The sequence below is a fragment of the Ammospiza nelsoni genome, chromosome 2 (genome assembly GCF_027579445.1).
Source record: "Ammospiza nelsoni isolate bAmmNel1 chromosome 2, bAmmNel1.pri, whole genome shotgun sequence".
Taxonomy (NCBI): domain Eukaryota; kingdom Metazoa; phylum Chordata; class Aves; order Passeriformes; family Passerellidae; genus Ammospiza; species Ammospiza nelsoni.
This window is the reverse complement of record NC_080634.1, coordinates 103,459,285-103,485,458: the sequence shown is the minus strand read 5'-3', so window position 1 is coordinate 103,485,458 and position 26,174 is coordinate 103,459,285. Positions and strand designations below refer to the sequence as shown.

At 43.1% G+C, this 26,174-nt stretch overlaps 1 protein-coding gene across 1 annotated transcript in view; it reads right to left on the bottom strand.

The window, feature by feature from the left end:
• Nucleotides 1–26,174, bottom strand: part of NHS (NHS actin remodeling regulator) — a 246,207-nt gene that overhangs the window by 5,874 nt on the left and 214,159 nt on the right. The window contains exons 2-6 of the mRNA XM_059466854.1: nucleotides 17,566–17,718; nucleotides 15,200–15,333; nucleotides 6,378–6,440; nucleotides 4,014–4,206; nucleotides 770–901 (exon numbers count right to left, since the gene is read on the bottom strand). Of these exons, the coding sequence (XP_059322837.1) occupies nucleotides 770–901; nucleotides 4,014–4,206; nucleotides 6,378–6,440; nucleotides 15,200–15,333; nucleotides 17,566–17,718 (675 nt within the window). The remainder of the gene's footprint in view (nucleotides 1–769; nucleotides 902–4,013; nucleotides 4,207–6,377; nucleotides 6,441–15,199; nucleotides 15,334–17,565; nucleotides 17,719–26,174) is intronic.

Genomic DNA, 26,174 nt, shown 5'->3' with positions numbered 1-26,174 from the left:
CCCTATCATAAACACATTTCTTCTGTTTCCAGTTGAGTTTCATGGCAACCAACTGAAACACCAGAGCCATCTTCAGGTGCAGATGAATATTAAGAAATAGCAATTCTGTTAGTTTAGTTTTGAGTTAATAAGAATTTCACACTGAATTTGCCCTCAACAGAGTTGCTCCTAATTTACCCTGACAAAAAGTGGGGTAATTTGGTAGGTTTAAGGCAAATATTCTTGATGATAAAGAATAATAGGAAGGAATCGAGGAGTGTGATAAATAAAAGGAATGTTTAGCAAAGCTCCCGTAAAGTACCAGCAGCTGTATCTCTGGTGGATATTCAACCACTCATCTAAGTTATCCAGCTGTTGTGACAACTCATCATCACTTTGTGGAGTAACATCTGTCAGTTCTTTACCTTAAACTCCCCTGAAGCAAGAAAAAACTTTCACTTAATCTAGTTACTTTTTATGCACATAACTATGGGTTCATAACAGAAATAAAATGAAAAAGAAAAAAAGAACTGATTAACATTTACACAATAAGAGCTGAACACGTACATCTATATTACTCAGTAAGACCCCCAGTCCTTCAAGGCCATATGGAGTAATATAGCTTTTCTTACTGTAGTAAATCAAAAGAACAAAACATGTCATTCCTAAATTTTACAAGTATTTACACTTTCAAGGTTTTGTTTCTTTGGAAGACTAGCTACCAGCTCATATCCCTGCAATTTAAGTTGGTTAGAAAGCTATCTATGGAAGATGTGTATTTATACTACACCTATTTCTTGTTGCACTCTTCTGGGGATGCCAGAGATGGTTTTCCTCCTCCTCAACTTTCGTCTCCGCTGTAGTACAGATTGTGAATGAACAAGAGAGCAGCGTATACTAGCCTCTCTGTCAAAACCAACTCCTGCAACCCATAAATAGGTCTCATTAGCCTTTAGAAATAGTAAACAAATTTTCATGGCTGGAACACAGTGGAGGCATGTGAGCTTGGATTAAGCCTGTGAATAAACATAAGGGAGCCCTTATGTAGCTCTTATGTAAATTATATCACAGTATATCACAGTTTTACGTCTAATTCCAGCTCCCCCTCAGCAGCCTGGTCTGCCAAAAATAACAGAAGGCATGAAAGGAAAAAGAACAGAAAAAGGAAAGAAAATCAGGAAAGCAAATAGAAAGCTCTTGGTAGCAGGGCATCTTTCTTACAGCTATTTATCTATCTGTCATAGGGACAATGATAGTAACTTATCTGCAAAGCATTATCTGTTCACCTGTAGCCTGACGTATTTTAAGCAAATAAGCATAAGAAAACATTTTAAGGTTCTAATGCCATATTGCAGTAGTTGGGTGCTTCTTAGGAGACCAATATGCCAAGGGAGCTAACATTTCAAAAAGGAAGGAGACAGCTAAAATGGGCCCAAGTCACCATGCAAGTTTAGAGAGCATTCTCTGTGACAATGACACATGACTGAGAGTGACATTAACAGGGAGCTGCCATTTACTTGCATACATCAGGAAGTGGCCTGATTTTCCCACATGCCCAGCACAGGGTGGGAGTCTGCTCAGGTCATGGAATCAAGATCCTCACTTTAGACTTAGAAGCACAAGTTCTTGAGTACATCTGTTTATGACCACCTTCATACAGAATAGGTGAGAATTCATTGTTTTCTTTATGTTTCCATGGCAATAGCAAAGGGACGTGTCTTTCAGTTTGATTTTACGCTGTGTAGTCAAAAGTTAAAAGGAGACTGACCAGAAGGCCAGTGCCCCTCTGCACTGGTTTTTTGCAGAGCTGTATGCTCACTCATGCTCTCTAAAGTTGACATGGGACAGGTTGGAAAAAATGTGCCAGGTCCATAAAAACACTAACATAAGGATTGCTGGTACAGTGGTTTGTAATCTTAAGAAGAACGAACAAACTAAAGCAAACAAAAGGAAAAAGAAATCCTGATAAGAAGCTCTAGTTTAATAGCGTATAATTATAGAAAACATAATTATACACAGACATACACATACATATTACATTACATAACAATGTAAAACATTAAAAAGTAACTTTCTTGTAAAAGTTCTTCTTGAAATCTACTACAGTGAAATAGAGGCTTCAGACAGATGTCCTGTAACCACCAATGCCCCTGGAATAAGCAGAGGAAGAACTTTCTTTAATATGGAACAAAAGTGCCGTAAACTCCAACAACAATCATTTTCAAAAAAGTGAACATTTCTCAGGGTTGGGAGAAGCTTAAAAAACAAAATCAGAGAACTAAAAGCAAACTCTTTGAAACAAAAAATCAATCAGCATCATTGCTGGTTTTCCAGCAACTGTGAGTTAGCTGAACATGCTCTGTGTGCCAGATGCACGGGGGTCATCTCTGAGAGGAAAGTGGAAAAGGGTATTTCTTCCCCGTGATGCATACAAATTATTCCCATTAGTGCTAATGAGAATGATACACATAAACATCCAGAAGATTACATACCATTCTTGATCTGTAAAACTGATCAGTGGAAATTTGGTTCCAATGTATGGCAGGTGGAGTCTAGGCAAAAATGGCTATTACTGGAAAAGTTAACATTGGTCCCAGACCTAACTGTTCTCTGGCTGCACTAGGTAAGCCTGCTAGAAAGGGCTCTGTATTGAAACTAGAAGGAGCATCATTTTATCACCAGCTTTACCTTGTGGAAATAAGCCACATTATCTCTAACTTTCTGTGGGGATTTCCAGAGGCAGTGCCCAGCCTATGACCTTGACCAGCTGACCTGCAGCCCAGCAGGGTGTGTGCAGGCAGTCCTGCCAGCCAGCTGCCAGCCCTGCTGTGGCCAGAGCACTGTTCTGGAGAAAGGGACACCCACTCCTGGCTGCCACCTCCGCAGGGAGGCAGGGCTGGTGGCACTGTGCAGTGTCACCTCCTCTGCCAGGACAGAGGGGAGCTGGGAACTTGTGACCATGATGCTGTAAGCCCAAAAGCCTTGGTTGTGAGCTGGGGCTGGCCTGTGGGCATACAACTCTCCCCAGCACCATGGTGAATCCTGCAGCCTATCTTGCAGGAAGGTTTGTGTACCACTGATAGACATGGGGAAGAACAATGGATGTGAGGGGCTGTGACCTCATCCCAACCCCCAGTTACTGGGAAAATAGAATTAAATACAAATATTTTTTCTGGAGAATGAAGGCTAACTGAAAGCCCCCTTCTTTTTTCCTGATTGTTTACATTGAAGTCTATAACTGTGAAAGTTAACCCACTTTATGCTCTTAAGTTAATCAAAACTTGGTACTTGAAAATATTATTGAGGAAAATTCAGATCAACTTTACATTTACCATAGCCCTCTGGAAGGAAAGAAAGAGAAAAAGAGAAAGAGAAAAACAGCCTGATTTTTGATTCTGAAAATAAGTAATCTATCACATTTAACAAGTGATACCTGCTGCTTCTATAAACAAGTTCTCCTTAAAATAAATCTAGTCAAACATATCCAAACATTATAGAAATGAAAGAAAATGCCATTACTATACCTTCAGTATAGCTGCATGTAAAGAGATCTCAGAGCGATGGTTTGCATGCTACACATTCATGCCTTGCATGTTTAAAGCACTGCAAATAGTAGCCTACATTCTCTAGTTTCTCTTCTCCTGCTACACATGATGATCATATGATTAATTTTGGTGGCTTTCTGCATTATTTCAGTCAGCTACATTCAAAAAGTTATTTGAGGTCTTTGTTAATACAGATTGTAGGTTATATACACAACAAAAGTACATTGTTTATACAGGGAACTAGGCTCATGTTACACCATATAACATGACTGAAAATATGGGCCAAATTAATCCTAGATGCAGCTTCAGTGACTCCAGCAGTCACACATAAGGGATGAATTTAGCCCACTGTCTTTCAGAAACTAAATCTTCAAGCTAGGATCTCTGCCCCAAGACTGCACAATCCCATGACTTCAAATAAACAAAATAAGTACTTGACCTCCCTTGAACCATGCAATAAATACAAAAAGAAATAGAAGAGATTTGTACCAGTGACATTGATGGGGATAATGCAAGAAGAAATCACTTGGGCATCTTGTTTCATTTTCTCCTCTGGAGTTGGGAGAGGTAGTGCTTTATTCCAATTGGTTTGTTTATCCAGTGTAGAAGGGATATTATGTATTGGATTTTTCGGCCTCTGCCCTAACATGACATCTGTATCTTCGTCTTCTGGTGGATGGGACTGCAAATGAATACATTCAAAATCAGTGTCTCCCACTCAGGCACACAATGCTAATTTTGAAACAAAGCAGACACACAAATCAGAAACCAATTACAGGGAAGCAGGAAGGAATCGTTCTAAGTCACACAGCACCAGCCATTCTTCAATGGAAACTTAACATCCTGCTAATAGGAGAAAAACACCTCAGCATACTGGAACTCAGCACATTCACAGTGACATTTAGAGGCCATCTCCTCTGTCAGAAGGGGCACATCCTGCATTCGTGCGTAGCCATGGCGTGTCCTCAGTTACCACAAGCATTAGGCATGTGGGCTCTCATCTGCAACTGGCCTCATATAACCATTCATTCAAGCATCAGAAGGTCCAAAGTTTTAAAGAAGACCCATCCATATTTCAGAATGACCATTTGCATTTCATTTGTACAAACACAGACCAAGAGCAGACCTTAGTACAGCCACCCAGCAGCTGTGTGGTGCAAGTGGCAGGTGTTGACAGTGCTGGGACAGGGAGATAACAACCAAATAAAAGACTATCCACCACCAGGAGAAATTAAAAAGATTGTTTAGAAACCATGCATATTTTTACAGCATATTACAAGAAGTAGTAGATGCTGAACATGAAGAAACAGAGGGAAAAGTAAACAGCATGAAAGAAACACAGGTGGTTTATTTTCTTTTGGAAGAAACAACAAATCCCCCAGTACCCTGTCTTGCAAAGAGAAATAAAGCAAGTGTGTTTTCGTATGGTGCTAGCTGCCAGCTTGGGTTGGGGGGGGAGTCTCTTTGTTTGCAAAAAAAAAAAAAAAAAAAAAAAAAGTTTCTTGTTTTGTTTGGAAGGGATGGAGGGGAGAAACTTACCTTTACCTTCTTCTGCCTAATTTCCCTCCCTTCTTCCATTAATACATTCTTCTTTAAGCTGTGACAACTGTTTGGCCAGCTCAGGACATCTGTCTGCCTCTCATTTTTTAAAAATGAAGTGCAATCCCTTTCAGACAGGCTTTCTCTTCAGTCTTGAATTCCCAGCTGCTTAACTACCAGCCTTCCCTCCTTCATGCCTGCTGTTTACACTTTATTTGCCAGTTTTAGTTTCGGTAGCAAACAGGGCAAAAATAAAATGTTGCTCTGCATGGCAGAGCCCTGAGCAGGTGGGTGTTGAACACTGCAGGATCATGCCCTTTCTGCCATTGTACTTTGGCCATTCCTCCGCCCAGGCTCCTCACAAATCCTGAGGGAATTAACCATCTCAGGCTTGCCAAACAGAATTTACGTCTCGGCTTCAAAAGCATTAAAGACCTTAACTCTGCAGCTGCTGTTTAAACTGTCGGAGGCACTTACTTACCTGGTCAGTGTCACCTCCTGCAGCACCCCCAGACCCAAGACAACACAAGTTTCCTCTTCTCCCGCCCGCAGAAAACCCTCTTTTCCCACGTAGGATTTCAGTCAAACATTGCAGCCTTCTTTCTGCCTGCAGCTTTTGTGCCGATTCCCGGCAGGCAGACGTGAATAGCTCATATAAACTTCAAGCACAAAAGACTTTGTTTCCTAGGTAACTCCCCCCCCCCCCCAAGTTTGATGCATGCATGCAAAAAACCCATCCTTGCACACACACAGAGCACAGAGGCACATGGACACACACACACACACACACACACACACACACTCTGCATTTGCTGCTGAATTCATCCTTCCCTAGATGACAAAGAAGTGCTGGACAAAGCAGGCAGAGTGACCCTGGCTGCCAGAGCTCCTGCTCTCCAAGCTGTGGCATCACCAAATGGCCAGAGAATAAATACCTGCTGTTGGTGTGGCATTGTCCAAACCATTTCCTACCATTTAGGAAAAAAAAAAGGGGCAGTTGCAAAACATGGCAAGAGAATTAAATGCAATTGCTAACGCTCTTGAGTCTGTCTGAGTTCAGGCTTTTTAAAGGAGGTGATAGGGGGAGGCAGCTTTGTGGCCTTGAGCTCCTGAAACCTATCCAAGGTGTGAAGAATGACAGAATGGGGGGAAAAAAGTTATTATTGTGTCTTACTGACATGAGAAAAACAGAAATGGCTTCTTTTAGCGCAGTAAAGTTAGCGAGTGAAAAGCAAGCAAGAGGAAGGGTTAGGATCTGGAAGGGAGAAGAGTGAGACAGGGTTGTTAATTGAGGATTGCTTGTTTTTCCAGTACCTTTCTACTCCAGGGGGTCATGTGGCAACACGCAATTGGGGAGGGCGAACGGGTGCTGTTAAACTATAAATGTGAAATGTGAAAAAAAAAAAATTAAAATTAAAAACATACACAAAACAATTCTTGTAAAAGCACATAATTTTTGTCTGGATATATTAGCATCAGAACCAAAATGAGCAGAGATTTTCACCCTGTTTCCTATGGATGGGTTTATGCCCCACCACAGATTGGTTTGGATCCCTGTGAAGTCTGTACTGGTTTTGCTTACTTGAATTAGACAAAGCTGCAGTGAAATTGGTTCAGCCTCCTTGTACAGACATACTTGAATTGTCCCAAGAATGCCTTGTATTGATTGGGTAACTCAAACTGTGTTCTGCCTGGAGCTGAAGCAGTGGAAGATACATATCCAATTACATTATAAATTTAAATTTTTTCATAATGTAAGGGATTTTTTCCATTTTTTTCTTCATTTTTAAACAAATGGATATAAATAATGATGCTGATGGTAATTTATCATATACATTGATTGCTGTGTGTTTCTGATGATATCACTATTTCTCTAAGTTTGCATTCATTGTGGCAAGGTGATAATAACCAATTGGCTTTTTGTCCCTTTTTGTAACTTGAAAGGACAAATAGCAATGGCCACAACATCCTAGGTCTTGGTGAATCCCTACACCTCCAAAATCCTCTTCTGTCAGAAACTCTGGTTTGTTTGTGGCAATGTCCAGTTTTCAAAATTAAGGAGTGAAGGACAACTGACTTCTTTTGAAATAGGAAACAAAAAGAAGTTAAAACAGGTCTGTTGACAACTCTGGAACATGTTTCTTGGTAGGGGTTATTATTTCTCCATGCATTAGTTAGACTAATAATGCCAGATAATTCTACCAATGTCTTTCCTCCCAGTCATTATCAATCATTATCAACACTTCTGTGACAGATGAACAAACCTGACCTTGAAAGACTTTGCATTATATGGTCTCCTCTCAAGACAAAAAGTTGTAGTGAGTCTCAAAAGGCCTAATCCTGCACCTTGTCCTACTCTCTTCCTAGATATGCAACATCTCCTGCTTTTCCCCAGTTCTGTGTGCCCATGGGAAGCCTCCAGATGGGCTGTCCATAAGGCTTACAGGAGACCAGAGTGGGGGAAGTCAAAAGAGAGCTGTTCCCAGTGAACATTTCCAGCAGCTTAGTTTTTGCCCAGGCCAATGGAAAACCAGTTCTCCCAAGCTGGAAAAAGTCCTTATCTCAGGAGCAGCCTCTCTGTTCCTGCAGTGAAGGCTGTGGAGATACTGAATACATCAACAATTTTAGTCTCCTTACTCCTCAGATACCCAAGGATGGTCCTCTGACCAAGTTTCCAGACACCTGCTGTAAGCAGACTGACTGCAGGTACCAGGATGCTTGAAATTCAACTTCCTCGTGGAACGTGCTAGAGGATCTCTGGGAGGGTCAGGACACAGGGAGACTAATGCAGCTGAGGTGACAAGAGTTCAGGATTTGAAAATCTTTGCAATATCCCATGGCCTGTGATTGTCAGTACACAAAGAGGAGAGTACAGGAGGGGCCTCCTGCCCTGAGCTTCAAGCACAGGTACATGCAAAAACCACTCAGGGGCAAACCTGTCCATGAGAGCAACAGCAGGACCTCAACTTTGCTCTCAGAGATAGCAGTGTGGGCTACAGTCAGACAAGCAAGATATGGTTACCCATCTGTCTGTCCCATCTGTCTGTCCATCAGTGCAGCACTTCCCTCCCTCACCATGTGCCACTCTGCCAGCTGCCTCTGAGGAAACACCTGGTCTGGTTCCACATACCTACAGCCATCCTTTGATGTGCCAGAGGCTCAGGTCCCTGCTTAAGCATGGCAGGACAGACTTCCTAGGTAAGTTCCTATCATTAGAGATAGGACAAAAATGAGGGTGACCAGCAAAATTTCAGTTTCTGCTGTCACAGTTGTGCTCCTGAGGAAGGTGTTCCTACCAGTGCCTTGCCAAGGGGTCCTGAGGTCACTTAGTGCCTGTTCCCATGTAGTGCCTGTCACGGGGGCAGCTGAGGCATGCTGGCACAGAGCAGCAGCCTCAGCATTTCAACACCTCCGTGCTGGGGGAGGGAGGAGGGAGTGAGCTGCTGCTTTTTAAAAGTTCTCATTCACTCAGGAAACCAGAATATCTCTAAATGTCCTGAGTAAACACATAATTAAGCAAGAAATTATTATTATAAACCCAAGGCTGTTCTGGTCTGATGGGCAAATCTGAAGTTAGGCTGTTTTAAAAGTGAATTTCTTTTGTGTGGGTGTGCTTGGCAAACAGAAACAGTGATAATTATTCTGTTAAATACAAAACCAGAATACTTTTAAGTGTGCATTTTTCTTTAATGGGCTAAGATTGCTTTGAAACTAAACTGGTGCATAATTGCTTCAATAGGGATTTGTCACTGACATATGTGAGCATTTTTATTTCCTGAGCTATCCCATCAACCTCACTTGCAGAGGTGCTATTGTGCTCGTGAAACTGCCTTGCAGTAAAAATCTTGTTGCATATGCACATGACCTGATTCCTCAGTGCTCCGTGTCACTTCAGTGTGAGAGTCTTTGGTTTCTGTGTGCTACAACAAAATAGTCAGATGTCCAAGTCTGACTGGTCAACAGAGCTTCTCCTGTAGAGAAAGAGATAGTGGCTCTGCTGAGGAGCAATTCAGCTCACCTTCCTTCAGCACTTAACTTGGGCTGAGAAGAAGCACCCCTGAACACTCACACCCCGATTTCAGGAAGAGCATTACTAGCACATATGTAAGTTAGGACTCATCATTAACCATTTTAATTAATTAAAACCTTAAAATATCATCAGGACAGCGACAAAGAAGCAAATCAGCAGTCGAAAAACTTGCCAGCCTGGCAAGTTATGAGTCTGTCCCATTTATTGTCCCAGAGCTGGGATCTGGAGAAAGAAATGAATGGGTCAATAGCAGGACAAAAATGCCACTTCTGCCCCTCTTCTCTTTTCCATCCCCCCAAGCTCTGAGACATGACTGAGACATTGTTCAGCATTTTCAACATATAGCAGTTCAAGAAGCATCATTTGTGTTACATCATGTACCTAGCCTGCCTTACCTATAGTAATTACCTTACAGGAGATTCTGGGATTTCAAAGGTAGTGCACAGGGCCTATGGAACACAGTGCAGTGGTGATAGGGAAAACATAAACCCAAGAATAAATAAACAATTTTTCCTCTGTTAATTAAAGATGGAGAATGCTAAAGCCTCATCAAGAGCTTTTATCCCCAACATGTTTGTTGAATTTAGACATGGCTGCGCTGATTCCTTTCCCCTCAGCTGTGTTTGATCAGGCAGGCAAGGTGTTATCTCACAAGAGATTTAGGAGGCAGAGTCACAGCCCCCAGCAGCTCAGGGCTGGCACAGTCTGGGTGAGGGCAGGAGGTGGCTGGTGCATGCTGCTGCACAGTGCTATTCTCCAGAGGATTATTTCTGACTCCTGCTGCCTAAAAGCTGCAGCTAACAAAAAGCATAAGGGATCAATATTATTTCTAACTTCAGGCTTCTGTTGCAGTGGGTGGGGGAAATTTCCCTCCCAGGATAACCTTATGAATATAGTGGGTGGTATTCACCCAAGCAGAGCATCAGCATGTTGCTTCAGCATTTGCAAGCATTATATATTCTGTTGTCTCCAGCAAACAGAACATACATACAATTTGCTCTCACCGTGTGGAAGCACAGAAATAAGGTGTACAGCACATGCTGACATCTCATTTAAGAACAGTCATTCATGCACTGAAAAGGCAACATGTGGAATAAGTGTGAATAGTGTTCAATCCCACATTCACATGGGTACAGTACTGACTCCTGGGGATCTAGTTGAACTCTGTGTATCCCTCTCTCTGCCTGTAAAAGGGAGAGCCTGCTGCTTCCTTAACTCACAGGAGTTAAGGAAAATGGTATTTATTTATATGGTAGAAAAACCAGAAGGTCTAGAGAAAGGAGAAGAAACACTAATAAAAGGCTACCAACTTTCCAGTATTTTCAGAGCACAGTTGACTACTTAATTAGAAATTCATAACTATACTGCAGCTTCTGATGCTGAAGAGAAAATAATGGGAATATTTCTGGCAGTGCTATTTTTGCAGCAAATCACAACCCTGCTCACCTGCCTGCTCCCAATGCTTATATTTCTGTATGTTTCACTCTCCTCAAGTTTTTATTGCTTGTGGGTGTTTTCTTTTCTTTTGGAGCATCACAAATGCGATCAGCTAAAGCACTTATAATCCTTTAAACAATTAATGTGTGGCTCCGGTGTTTTGACAAGGTAAAGACAAAACTGAGACATGTTTCATGAAAGAAGTCATACCACACATGGCATTTCAGCAGACAGAGGTACAAAATAAACATCCCACAATACAGGTAGTAGTTATTAGGCTCATTGCACAAATGGTGCTATACAAGATTTGTCTGATGAATAAAGTCAGGTAGGTTTTATTTCTAAAAGCTTCAGGCAGGATTTGCACACAGAAAGTGCAGAGCCCAACTCATGCCTGTCCATTAACTCAGTTGTTTCTTACTGAGGTTTCATCTGGCTTCAGTAGAAAACTCTGTGAAAATTAGTAAATTCAGTTGTGCTTCCTTCCCTTTGCTGTAAACAAAGCATCCTAAAGCAGACCACAGGGAATATTTTTGAAATGGCAAGGAGATGGAATAAAATTACCCAATGCATTATTTGCTCTAGCCTGAGGCATCAGGGACAGAGAAACCCTGTCTGGAAAAAAACCTCCTGCTTCTCGTACCTTAGATTCCTGCTCAGATTATAATTATGAATAAACTGACCCTGAAATTTGTGCAATTGTGAGTGTAGATTTCCAAATATTGAATTCCTTGCTCCATCTCCTTGGTTTTATTGTAATAGCTGTGCCACGTGGGGATTGAGACAGTGTGGTCCCATAACACTCTGAACTGGAATACAGAAATTTCAGAGCCTTGCTGGCTGGACTTGGGAAAACCCAAGAAAGAAGAAATGCAGAAAAAATTAAGGACAGGTCTGAAATGCAGTTGGAATGACACAGCATCTTCACACTCAGTGACTGGCCTCAGCAGTGCTACAGGCAGGGTTGTCATGGGAACATGTGTAAGAAATATTTTCCTCATTTTAGCAAGTCCATAACTTTCTCATACTCTCCTCAGATTATTTTTGGTTTAATTTGAGTTTTTCTTCTTCATTGGCAAAAATGCCTGAATGAATTATACTTTTAAATGTGTTTGGTTCTATATTTCTTTAGTGTAGAGAGAGACTAAGTATGCCAATTTTTCAGCTTTAAAAATGAATGACTGGAATGGATAGGAAAGTTAAGTCATGAGGAGCATGGAGAAAGGGAATGAGAGAGCAATGCTTACTGTTTCTCAATCTGAGAACCAGAAGGGATTTGATGAAATTATGAGATACTGGGTTTGAAACAAACAAAAGCTACATTTTCATACAGATTTTTAAGTCATTGTCACAGGATGCTGTGAGGCTGAAGGTGTAAATTTGCTAAAAAATTATATTGAACAAATCTCACAGTCAACTCAGAGAGGTTCTTTGGTGGCTGTTATTCTGTGTTTGATCTCTGGCCCAGAAACTCTGTAACCAGTTTCTGTATGAAACTGGAAGGCTAAATCGTGGGACAATAAACAGCATAAACCACGTCCTGTTCTTATACTCTGTCCTGAAGGATCCCCTTCTGGCCTTTGGGCTAAGTGGACATTTCATCAGCCAAATCAGGGCATTTCCTGTAACAAGAGTAGACATGAAAGAGCCTATTCCATTTCTAGTTCTCTTTCTCCACAACAAAATGATCCTGTGATAGAACAGTCCAAAACGTCTTTCCAGACCCATTTATATTGGCATTACTTGCTTTGACCTTGAATTCATTTGTCCTTTCTTGGAATTTGTGGGACTTTGGCATCTTTCTCCCTGTGAGCAGAGCTGTGATTAAAAGTGAATCTTCATCTGTTGTGATTGATTTTCTCTAGTTTTAGTATACAATGTGCAAGATCTTTGCAAGAGCTCATAGCCACCTAATTGGCAGCAGCAGCAAAAAGGTAAACACATAGGGAACCTTGACTCAGATTTAAGTGACCTGTTTTCTCAGTAATTTTCAGTAGTTGTAGTTCCCACAGGTTTCACAGTTGTAATATGAGCATTCCTCAAAATCAAGGTTCTTATTTGAGTATCTCAATACATGCATTTAACTTAAATAGCCAGTTGGGAAAAGTCAGACCCTGTAACTTTCAAAAATTTCCCAGCTTCTTGTTGATCTCTTTCCTAATTAAAATAAACACAAAAAGGGGCTCTTTTGGTTCTGTAGTATTGCTCCCTTCAGCACCTTCCCAATGCATCAGAAGAGTGGAATACACACCATACTGCTGTGCCATGAATAAAAATTCTTGTGGATTTAGCATCTTTAGTTCTTGGATGACTTGCTGATACCATCAACTAGAATCAGATATCAAACATTACTGGCAGTCCCTGAAGCAGATAAACTCTTGCAGATGTCGGTCAAAAAAAAGTTTATGCCAGAAAGAGCAAGCTAGCCAATTACAGCATCCTCAACTTTTTCTTGTAATGGTATCATTATATCATGAAGGATGGAACAATATCAATTAGCTATTCACTGCTGCAATGTCTTGTAACAATCTCTGATTAATCTCTGCCAGACAGAACATTCGTGTGCAGCTTCATCTTGCCGTATTCTCTTTCAATTTTTAAGTTGCCCCATTTATGAGGGGTTTTCTCAGAAATTGGTCAAGGCACTTTGAAGTACTCTGTGTGCAGTGTTTTTGCAATTTCCAGAGCAGAACATTGCCAGATGCCTTGAAATCAACAGAACAACAGCCCTCCAAGAGCTCTTGTTTGCTTCTCCTTAGGGGAACACTGAACCCGGTCAGCTTCCAAAAGGAGGTCTGATATGGGTGGGCACAAAGTTTAATGTTTTCCTTCTTGAAAAGAAAAAGGTGGACTTTCAGATATAGCCAAGACATCTGCATTCAGCATGACTTAATTTTGTCAACTAATACAGGGCTCAGAGAGTTGCTCACTAGTTGTTATTATTTTGTGTTCCACAGATGGAAGTAATGTATAAAATACACTGGTTGTTTTCCAAACACAGCAGAGATTCAGGCCTTTGAGCACTGTGTATGCAATTTCAAAAGACATGCCTCGTTCCCCATCTGATAGTAAGAGAGCTTTATGTTCAACAGTCTGTCCAAACTATCATCTGTAACTGGTTTTGATCCTTAACATGGCATCACCTTCCCTTTACCTTTCAATGACTCTACCACAACACTAGCTCTGATGATAACTTATCACGAAGAAACAGGTAATCCTGCTTCTTCTTTCTGTCTTCAAACTCCCTTCTGTGCTGTCCTTTACCATCAGGATATCTCCTTTAAGTTGAATCATAAGGCCTGAAAACTTAACCTGTTCAAAGCAGTGATGGTGATGCTGTCCTCAAAATTAACCAGGTAAGCAGCCAAAAAGCTAAAACAGTCAAACTAATGCAAATCTTATTATGTATTTCATGCTTTTTAAATGAGAAACAGAACTTTTCCTATGGACTGATTAGCTGATATTTTGGTCCCTGGGCAGGTGTGACTCGTTTACACTGTGTCTTTTACACTGTGGGTGCTTTAGCATTATAATATTTAAATATGGTTAATACAATGGATTAGGATGAATGCACTTGGATTTTTAAGTAAATGATGATTCAGTGTGGTGACTGAATCATCACTGAGCTTATAATGTACTCACAGGTGTAGCATCTCTTGAGATGCCAGTGTCCCTGACCTGGCAGATGCAGAGCAGACCTATCACAACCTGACCTAGAGCTGGCATTAAACAAACACTTCACTTAAAAGCCAAGTCCAGGTCTGACCTACACCTTTTAAATAATGCAATGGCTCTTAGTACAGGGCAAAATTAGCTACTCTGACACTTCTGTGAGTAAAACACCCAGAGCCACAGAAATACCAAAGTGCAGCTGAAGCCAGTGGGAATTATAAACCTAATCAGAATTAAAGCTGTCAATCCAGCATGTTTCTTTTAACAGTGATAAATACCATATTGTCAATACTAACTTGATTTCAAATTATTGCAGCAGTGAGAAGTGAGCACAGATATACAGGACCAGATCTTCAGCTGGAGTTCCTGCTTGGCTGGTTGTAAGGATATGTGTGAGACATGAAACATCTGAAAAACTGCATGGAGATGAACATTGCCAAACAGGACTATGAAAAGTGTGGCTTTTTGTAGCTGGGGTCATGGTCCTGAACCTCCTGCACAAACACAAGCCTCAAGCTGGCACTCAAAAGTCCTTGAACTCTTTGCTCATGGCAATGCTAATGCCAGGGCTGAAATTACAGCACTTTCTGAAATTATGGTAGGGTCCTCAAAGTGCTACCTCTATAGCCTGAGTGCTGAATTTGGAGGACTTGTGAAGGAAAGTGTGAATGAGAGCATTTGTGTGCTGGCCATGGGTAAAAAAGAAGAGGTTTCTGATTGAAAACTGCCACCCTGGGGTTTTGCCTTCCCCTTAATGTGCTGTTGTAGGACCATCCAGATGTTTGCATCCAGTAAATTCTCTTCATGGCAGGAATCCAGGAGCCTGGTTATGACCTTGTTGCTCCTGCTCCCTCTCTGTATTGCTTTGACAGTCTTTAAGGCCAGCTCTGTTGTACTGCATCAGCTTGGGGAGGGGGCACTTGTGAAGCCCTGCCACACCTGGGTCCCACCATGCCAGAAATGTATTTGTATGTGGTAGCTGTAGTGAAAGACTTACTGGTAGGAAATGTCGGTCCTTTATCGCTTGCTTCTTTTGGCTGCAGATGGCAGGGAAGGGAGGAAAGGGGGGAGCCACCACAGCAACGGGGCCTTGGACTTTCTGCTCTCTGTTATCACCTCGGCTTCGATGTTCTGTTTTGGATGAGAAAGAAGACACAAGTCTTTCCAAGTGTTAAAAACATACAAATACCTCTACTAACAGCACAACAGAGACAGGTACAGGACAATGGACTCCAAAGGCAAAGGTTCTTCCCCAGTGAGTGGTACAAATCATCCCTGTTGCAGCTGAAGGGGAGGAGCACTTAGTGGACATCTGTGTGCCCAGAAGAGCAATGCCCATACAGGGCACCCCAGCATATGCACTGCAGCTGAATTGGCCTCAGATGAGATTTACACCATTTATCCCAAGAGACAATGGAGCTCTCTTCTAGGCACTTGAGACCCAAGGCCTGATTTCCATCAGGAGCCTGCAGCTCCTATTGCCTTGAAATGTTGAGATGCAATAACTACGCCTGCATCCTACCCATATAAAATTTCCCCACTCTTAGGGGAAAAACCAGAAGCACAGCTCCAGGTGGGATTTTATTCCCTGGCTGCATGGCAGTGTTAGGTCCTGAGCATTGGCTTGACATCATGAAGGTTGTTGCAATGGTAATGCTCAGGTTCCAGCAAGAAGGAGATCATCCTGGGAAGGTCAAGATCTTTATCCACCCTGGGCCCACAGGAGTCTTCCTTCAGCATGGGCTCACAATATTCAGTCCTCTTCCAGCATCAGTCCCAAGTCTCTGGAACCTTCCAAGTGAATGGGAGAATGGACTCATGGACTTCCCATCTCTTATTTTAGGTCATAGTTAGATAGTTGCTGTTTGCATGGAGTGCTGCTGAAAGGAGATAACATATTCACCTGCTCCACTAGCTGTGCTCCAGTCAACAATGTTTACTGCCAGCATAGTTGTTTTCTGACCTAAAATTTCATTTTTAATTGCTCCTGATTAAACAGATAAAGAGATAATGAAATTCTGATAGAAGAGAGAGTTGAGACACAATAAACATGTTTAGAATAAATTTCAGACTAAAATTTCATCGTCATGTATGCATGGAAAATAAGATACAGCAGCACATGACAAGGTGCCTGCTGAACCTGCACAGCTGCCCCATAAATTGTGGAGGACGGGAAATTGCCAAAATGAAGATTTGTAACTTTAAAATGATAGCACATTTTCTGGAGCTGCCTTCACATGATGCTGTCAGGATTTCTCCTGCCCACAAGATGGCAGGCAAAGATCAGCCTGGCTCTGGGACAACTGCAAAGCAGAGCTGCTGAGAACAGAAAAGAACTTCTCTATTCCAGCACTACTGTGGCTGCAATTCGGCTGTTTCACTTTCTGCCATGCCATGAAGACATAGTGCAGTGTGTTCCTGACCTAAAACCTGCAGAGACAGTCAAATGTGGTGATTAATTGGAACATCTTATCCAGCTAACAGATGCTCTGCAGTTCTAAGTAATCGATTATTATTATAAGCTAATAACAGTAATAAATGAGCAAGGCAATTAGAGCTGTTGGTGCAAAACACTTCAAGACAGGAGGCTGCTGCTGGATATTTTAAGTGTAACCTGCATGGGTTTTGTCCCTCCTTATGGCACAGGAGAAAGACAGGCTTTTTTGCCTGCTTTGTCTTATGTCTTGGTAATAATTTTCCCTTGGTTAGGTTCCCAGTGAAAACTGGCCTTTCCCCATCTTTTGCCTTCCCCTTAATGTGCTGTTGACCATTCAGATGTTTGCATCTAGTAAATTCTCTTTATGGCAGGAATCCAGGAGCCTGGTTATGACCCTGTTGCTCCTGCTCCCTCTCTGTATTGCTTTGAGACCACCAATCTGCAGTTTGTTAGGTGATGTAAGAAGATGTTCCCTAGCCTGGGAAGGGGAGACGTGCCCAACCCTTCCAAGCCATCCAGGATATCTGTCACCTGACTTTCAGCTGCCACTCTTGAAGGGCACAGGCATCCTCCAGTATCATGCTTGGAAACCCTGAGCAGACAGCCCAGTTTCTGTGGAGACTGATACCACTGGGCTCCTGTTTCAGCCCTTGTGAGGGGGTTGGGACTAGATAATCTTTAAGGTCCCTTCAAACCCAAACCATCCAGCGATTCTACAGTTCTTAGATTTCTTAGCAGGAGCACCTAAGTCCCAGTGTGGATGAGCGCCCACAGTTCTGTGTGCCTGTGCCTGAGCATCCTTTGCTGCCTGGAGTGGAGCCTGGAGGGGTGTTTGTGAGGATCTGGAGCAGGGGGAGCATCCCCCCACTGCCTGGATGGAGCCTGGAGAGGTGTTTGTGAGGATCTGGAGCAGGGGGAGCACCCACCTCTGCGCAGGGCTCGCAGGTGCTGCTTGGCGTGGCGGTGCAGCTCCTCCACGCAGGGTGGTCTGCTGGAGGGGAGGAAGATGTTTCTTTGCTGATGCCAAGGTGCTCGGTAGTAGACACTCAGTTTGCTCTCTGCATCAAGGTTGGAGACAGCTGTAGGATAAAAAATAGAGTGCAACATAAGACTTCCAGTCTCTCTTCCATCAACCTAGCTAAAAAGGAAAGGTTTTTGCTTGGAACTGTATTGTCAAGAACAGGCACTGGGTCTGTTACAGCACCTTCACTCTCAATAAAATAGCAGCAAACATTATCTTCTCTGTGTTTCCACATCATGTTATACCAGTTAGCCTTTAGGCAATGCCCTTTTACCAGATTGCAAATGGCTCCATGGAGGCAAGCAGGTGAAATGATACTATATCAGTTTCTTATATAAATGGACAAAGGGATAATAATTTTATAGGTAGCAAAACAAAAATGCAAAGAAGCTATGCAGTCTTTCCACAGTGACATTTTGAGCAAAGGCAGTGGGAGGAATAGGTCTCCCATTTACTCATTCTCCTGCCAATGTGCTCTTTCACTACATCATGTTACACACAACTAGTTTCTGACACAGGTTGCTAGTTCACTTCCTGCTGGGGCGTAACAACTGAGATTAACTGCTTGCCCTGCTGGGAGACTTTGACTGTCACCTATCAAAAGAGGTTTCTTTAACAGACAGGGACTTCTGAGGGACAGGAACACTTCAGTTCCTCCAAAGAGAAATCCCAGAAGTCTGCCTCTGAAAATTACATGAATCAAGTCCACTAAAAGTTTGAGATAGTTTCTCAGGAGTGCTGGGACTCATGGGAGTCCCATGGACTACTCCCAGCCTCAGGGTACATAGCAGATATTTTTCCAAGGGCTAAAGCAGGAGTGGAGGGCCATGGGAGATGCCAGCACTCTGCCCCAGCCAGCAGCAGGGAGCAGGCTCATCCTGAGCCCATATAGCACAGCAGAGCAGGTGGCACATCCTCAGGGTAGCACTGGGCTTGTTCCTTCTGCCACAGGCACTGATACAGACAGGCTCCAGTCCAGTGCCAAGGAGCTGCTGCAGCTGCTGTGCTCACAGGACAGCACAGTGTGCCACAGGCACCCTCAGGCACAGGAGGTACCTCCCGGGCTTCCCTTCCCAGTCAGCAGCCAAGAACCAGTGTGCCTCGCACTGGCCAAGCACTACCCTCCTTCCCATATCTGAGGGTCTCATCTACTTTCCTGCTTGTGCACTCTCTTAGCTTTTTTGAGGGGTAGCCAGTGCACCATAGCAGAGGATGGCTCTTTGGTGGAGATGCTTTGATCTTGTTTTGTGCCTTTCTTCAATGCAAAACAACATTCACTCAGCCTGAAGGCATAGCAGTGCTCTGTGTGGAGAAAGAAGTGGGAAAGTACAGTTGGAGAAGAATAAAGGTGCAGACAGAAGAGGAGAAACCTAGGAACCATGCTGCCACGTGTGGGATAATGAGAGACTATCAGTTTCTTTGATTAGAAAAAAACCCCAGCAGTTCACCAAAATTTGTAGGTGTCATGATGGAGGTGGTGGTATGATATGATGAACAGACCTGCTGAAGTGCAGGTTCTCAGAGGTTCAGCAAAAATGAAGGGACCCCAGACTCTCTGTCTGGTAGGGAGCCTTGCTTTGCTTATCAGTGGATTTTTGCAGGTGGGGTTTCAGTCATTTTTCAGCACATTTTTAGTGCTGCTCCATGCGACTGGCATGGTGTCAGTGCAAGGAATGGCACAGGGGGGAGAAAAAATGATAGAGGAGGAAGGTAGTAGGATGAATGATGGCAACCTGTCAGTGCTTGTTCATCATGAGGATTTACTAATTAAATTTTTGACATTGCAAAAACATAATGTTGCCAAATTGCAGGCAGAGCTTTTGATGGCTTGTCTGTCTGTTACCACTGCAGTAGGGAAATGCCTCACTCACAGGAGCTGATTTTATATCTCATTTACCCCTTGAAGGTAACAAAGCACTATGTCTGTTTTACATACAAGGTATGAGCCACAAAGGCCCTGATCCCGCTCTGAGCCACACTTCCTCCTTGGGAATCTCAGCTCAAGACAAAAATTTGTAGGCAGTAGTAATGATACCCCACCCATTCTTTGTATTGCCTAGGGCATGTGATATTCCTGATCACACAATGTACCCTGGAGGCTCATGAAAAGGCAGGCACAAGCAGTTCCTTCCTACTCCCAGAAAAATCTGTCTAGACTGAAGTGCTGGTAGTTGTCTGTGATGAATATCAGTAAGTGAGTGGAAAGTTTTACCTACTTACGAAATTTTAAGACATTTCATCAGACTAAAATAGATTTTGCTGCAAAATTTAGCTTGTAGAAAGCTCTTTCGGTCTTGGCAACAGTGTTTTACAAATAGGAGTAGGAATTGGGTTAATATACTTTGTGTGAGACTTAGAAATGAAACCAAGTTCATGCAAGCTGTGCTACACACCTACTGTTGCAGACACACATTGCTGTTGACAGATGAAATAGCATAACCTCTTAGCCACCCAACAAGTCTCCCTTAGCCAGCAGAACTGTGCAGAGTGCTGTCCCAGGAGAAAAACCACAAATACATTGCTTATCTTCAAATGATAGAGCATTAAGAAGCTTAGAGTGCCCTGTGCTGTGGCCCCAGCCAGCACCCATCCATGTCTTCTCACCTTTCCCTGCAGGAGCTCTGATTCATGGTAACAGGGAATGTACCCCCCTGACACCAAGAAAACAGAAATACTGCACAATACTCACTGAGCTGACCAGTCCTTTAAAATACTCCAATGTTGGAGTGGATTTTCTAGAAGGTCCAGAATAGAAACCAAAAGTGCTTGCAGAAAAAGCTGCAAGGGGATGAATGTTCCCAGCCTGCAGTGGGGAAGAAGCTCAGAGGGAGGGAGCAGCACTGGGTAGGGTGGAGGACAATGCTGGCCCAAGGATAAGTAAGTAAGTATAAACTCACAATGAATGCAGTTAGTCTGAATGTTTGTGGAACAGCATCCCAACCTCAGAGCAGCAAAACTCTGAAAAAATCTTCTGGAAAGAAGTAAGAGGGAAAAAGCTAACCAGTGAGTAAAAGCCTGCCAAAAAAAAGGACCTGCTTCCATTTCATTGCTGGCACATTGTCCTTTGCATGTCCCTCCCTGTCCTTTGCACATTGCCTGTTCTTCTGCAATGACATTTTGCCTCGCCCTCACTGATTGCCCCTGGGAGCTGGGCACCATTGCTGGGAGCTGAAGCCAGAGGATGCAACCACAGGAGTGGAGTGGACTGTGAGCTTTAAGGACTACTGAACATCTAATTTTCTTCACAGGACTGAATCTCTTACTTCCACTAAAAGAAAAAAGCCACCCCTGTGGTAATTCAGCAAACAAAGACCACTGGGCTGAGATCTAGAAGAAATGTGCAGTCAAAGCTTTACCATATGCTTCTGCTGGGAGCTGGCATTAAATAGTAAGGCTCCCTATATCTCTGTTCTGTGAAATGAGGATAAGGTATCTCTTTCAGCCAGCACTTCCTTCACTCAGTGTTTTACACTGCAGGCTGTTTTTACAACGCTGAGCCTGTGCGTGGCTGTAGCCCCTCAGCATCATCGTAACATGCATAATAAATAAAGCAATACAGAAACTGTAAAGCCACAGTCTTTAAATGATTAACAGCTGGACATCACACTGAATGAGAAAAAAGCCGATACAGAGATAGGAAATGCTACATTTCAGGCATCAGATATAGTCTGTTAACATATTTTTAGTGTGTGCTTCGATCAATTTAGACTATACAAAGTGAATTACATAAACTGTCACTACATTTCATTCCTGAGTTAAAGTAATTGTTTTGTTGGGGGTTTTTTTTGTCTTGTGGGATGACAAAATGACAAGAGACCATTTAAATGGATTCTCTATTCCATTCTGGGGATCCATTAACACTGGCCGGTTTCCTAACAACCAATGTCAAACAGATATACACTAATGGCTCTTCTCAAGAGAAGATTTTTGAAGATTTCCAAATAGCTGTTTTATTGAAGTGGATCATATTTATAATGTACAGACCTTTCTCATCTTCACGTCCTCTCATTCTCTCCCTCTTTTAGCCAAGCAGAAAAAGGATCCTGCCATGGCAGAGCTGGATGTGGATGCTTGAAGGTTGTGCGGCTTTAGTGCACTCAGGCGTGGTTGTTCTAATAATAACACCACAAAGGCCAAGCAAGAAAGATTTCTGCTCTATTTATTTGATAGATCCAGGGGTTTCCCCCCACAACTCCGTCTGCTTCTACAGACACTTGCCTCCCCCCTTCCCAGACCCTTCTGTTTCTCAACTTTCTATTATTTCTGTGTGTATTATAGTTGCTATTATCTGTCAGGGGAAGAAAGAAAAAAAGATAATTTCCTATATTTCCTGGTTCAGAGAGAAAACAAGATTTGTTGTAAGGTGTGAAGAAGTGTGCAGCCTGGAGGGAATTGGAGCAGAGAGCAAGGAGGTTGCCTGCATGTGAAGGGCCAGCACCCAGAGCTGTCAGCCCTGAATTCTGCAGAGGCAAAGCTGAACTGGCAGCTGCCGAATCCTTGTTAAAGTATCCAAGTTCCGAAAGACAAAACCCAAAATTTAAAAGGATCAGACTAGTGAATAAGCCTATTCCAGAGCCCAGTTATGCTAAAGAGAGGCTGTAATGAGCCAAGCCCTTTGCAGGAGGCAGAGGTGCTGAGAGCTGTGCATTTAGTAAACCCTCTTTGCCCACCCTGCTGCAGGGGTGCAGGATGCACCCAAAGGTTGCTGTGGCCACAGCCCCATGCCAGGCTCTGCTTAGGAAAGCGCTTCTTCTCCAGCATTAAGGTGGTTGGCCTGTTATTTTAGCATATGCCATTTTTTTTTCTAGCTATTTCATGTAAAAATTGTGAGGTTTTCTTGTGTGATTCAATGTCATAAGGAAGCTGGATGTTCATCCAGCTTTGCATAGATAGGCCTATGCCAGCAGCAGCAGAATTCAATGTGATCACCCTCTTCCTCAGCTACTGCCCAGGTCAGCAGTGAGCTGGGCAGTAGCTGGCCTGCTGCACTGGTGTGCAAAACATTGCAAGAAAATTAATTCTGAGGAAGACCAGATTATCTCAAAAACTAGGCAGCCTGGCAGCACATCCAACTTCATCATGCAATTTAGTGCATAAATGTTTCATTGAGGCAAGTGCTGAGTGAGATGTGAATTTTATTCATAGCCAGCCCTGTATGTCCCGAATGTACACTTCCCCCAATGTACTCGTAACCACTGGAGCACTCAGGGGGTTTAAGCCTACAACACTGGTAAAAATCTAGAGTTGCTTCTTTGCTGTTCGTGTCCCACATCCATCAGCAAGCTCAGTATTTGCAAAGCAGCTCCCTCTGCAGCTGCCACTTTCCAGTGATGGCAAAAAGGGGGTGCCAGCCTTACCCAGCAGGGACACTGGAGTCTGGAACTCCTTGAAGGTGGGACAATCATTCTGTTTTCAACAATTGTGTTCCCTCCCAGCCATGCATATATGCAGACATTTCCCTATTTGCCACTGGCAAACCCCACCAACAGGAACTGTGAGTACTATTTGGATAAGCTACTTTCCTGTCCCATCTTTATTAACAATTGAAAGATGCCCATGCAAAGGGAGTGTGTTGGTGGGGCTGCTGTTCATTGCAAATAACACTACTGGCTTGTCAGCTTATCCAGCACCCAGCTGAACAATGGCAACCTTACCATAACTTCAGTGAGTACACCTACAAGCATGGGTATGCACACAATTTCCCTCATAACTCTAGGAAAAAGTACCAAGTAACTGCAGCTAGAAACTGGGACATAGCCCAGTGCCCTTGGAAACCCTGGTCACCCTGGCAGGGGCAGGATGCCATGCTCCTTCCCCACCAAGTCAGTGCCAGAGCAGCACCTGAGAATGATGGGGGTAATCTTCTAAAGCTCTTTTGCTGGGGCAGGGACATCAGATGGTGGGAATGTGACAGGCACTCTGGTTCCTTGGCACTGCAGAGGCTGCTGAGGACCCTGCCTGTGCTTCCCAGTCCATCTCTTCCCTGGGAAGCTGTCTGTGGGACAGTCCTTCTCTTCCCTGGGACAGGTGAGAAATGAGGCAGGTCTTCACAGAGCTTTCCGAGCACATCTCTCATGTGAGACAAGAGATGCTCAACTCAATGAAAGAAAAAACTGCATGCCAAGCCCCTTGTGTCCTCACCAACCAAGTACATCTTTGGGATTTGTTCAGGGTCTTGATAGGGTGCCCCCATCCTTGGCCACATCTTTTGTTCCTGTTTTCCTGGTGTATTCTGTCATTTGTGAGGGTGCCTTTCAGGGCAGACATTTCCCTTTGAGTCTTCCCAGTGCCCACTGTCACAGGGCCATGGGTGACTGATGACCCACTTTAGATGGTTTGCTCCTTGGCTACTTCTCTCTGGGAGCCTGTGCTGGAAAACACGGTTTGTAATAGCCTTGTGCATCATTATTTCTCATTGCTTTTATCAGGGCAGAAATTCAGAATATTTCTGAAGAGTTTTTGTGTTGAGCAGCCTGAGTTCGGGATGGATGTGAGTGGAAAGCTCCAGTGACACAGACCCCAAGAGATGGTTTGGGCAACCGGTCTGGACCTGAAGCCTGGATCAGCACATCATCTGCCCTGCCACTGGCACTGGCACATGCAAATCAAAGCCAGTGCAACTGCGTCTGTGCAGGCTGCAGCTGCCCTCCAGAAAAACAGGAGGGGAGACCTGACAAAACAAGTTAAGTCTTTAGCTACATGTGGGCAACAGCATGAGTACAATTATTATTCTGTTCTGCACTCATGGGCAGACAATTTAGCAAATTTTTCAAACTCAAGCAAAAAGGCAGAAACCTCACTGACAGCAGAATCTGTTGAGAAAGACCACAATCTTTTATGCTCTTTGTATTGTTTTATTTCCTGCCAATACAGTGAAACCTCTCATGTTTCAATCACAGTTTCTTAGCACATCCCTGTGGCATTTTTCTGCCTTGCATTATGCTACACATGGAAAAAACAGCTATTCAGGAGAAAAAAGGGCAAGTGGGCAAAACCCCATATTTGTCATTCAGGTAGCAGGAGAGATTAAGATACTGGAAAGCATATGATTTGGATGTCATTTCCATGAGCAGATCCCTGAATTTTGCATTTACCTGATGTTTGGTTGACTGGCACAACAGACATAATTCAAGAGGGCTGGGAGGCGTGTGGTTCTTAGACACATAAGAAGATTAGGCTGTTAAGCAATATGCACTTATGTGAAGAGTACCACATGCTAATCCCATTCTTGGCTTTGCTGTTTTCAATCACTGCTGGTGGTGTTTGAACATAATTTAAACTGCTTTTCCTAACTCTGTCAAATATGTTACAGTGGCCAGAATGGAACTTCATATTTCAAAGTATTTCAAAGCTGTCGCTGCAGGATAGACAATAACCTCTTAGAAATACAGAGTGCTTTATATGTTCAAGCCTCCATTCCTGTGAAGTTTCTCTAGCCAGCAATTTCTTCCTCTCCTTTTATTCCTGTTCTCAGGTCTATGCTTTACACAGCCTCCAAGAGTGCCCAGCAGGGTAATGGTAAAAGGCAGACAACATGGCAGTGCTGCCTGGCAAGCTTAAGGCTGCAGTCAGGTCAATTATTCTGCAGGAATATTAATTTAATATTCAATTCAGATTGCTGTCATGATCCATGAGAAAAAGACCCAACTAACCAGTAAAATAGTGAAGGCATAGACAGTCTTAGACAAAAAACCAAACCAGAACTATTTTAAGGTTACTGGAACTATGATAAGGATGGATTGTTACAGCAGGGATGATGTGACATCCCACATACACCCACATGTCTATGTATTTGTGTACACACACACACTTCAGAGCATGGAACTGAAATCAGTGTCCCAAGGGAGCCCTTTCAGCCCTACATCCCTAATTAGTTGAAAGCACTTCTTTCAATCTGACACACTTTCAGTGCTTGTCAACACAGATTTCTTCCTGTGTTGGCCATTCACATTATTCCCACTCTGGATATGCAGAGAGATGAAGTCTCTTATCTCCAGCAGAGTAGTGTGTGGTCTTGATGGCACACTTTGTAAGTATGCTTTTAGATATCCTTTGCAATTCTCTCCCACTGCTCTGCTATTTTTCTCCTGTACTGACTCAGCCCAAATCACTACTAAGCTTGCCTGAGTTGCTCCAGCAGGTCACCATAATGCTTTCCTTTTGATCACACAGAAGTGTGCTGTTCACTGTGATGCTGCTCTCAGATCAGTCACCTTGATTTCACGTGCCAGCACTCAAGAACAAAGCTCTACAAAATTCCTTTACTATTCTACCTACCTTAGTTAATGCTTACCATCAGGATCTTGTGGAAAAAACCATCCTATGGACAGTTTTATGTTAGGTCAAACTGGTTTTTTATGGTAGGTCAAACTAGGTCAAGCACTTTTAGGGTATCCTGCCTATTTCTGTACTCAAAACATTCAATTTCCCTGCATATTTCTGTCTGAATATTTGCACCCAAAGTGGTTGTTTTCAAGTAACAGCCTTTTGAGTCTATGCTGAGCATCTTCTTTT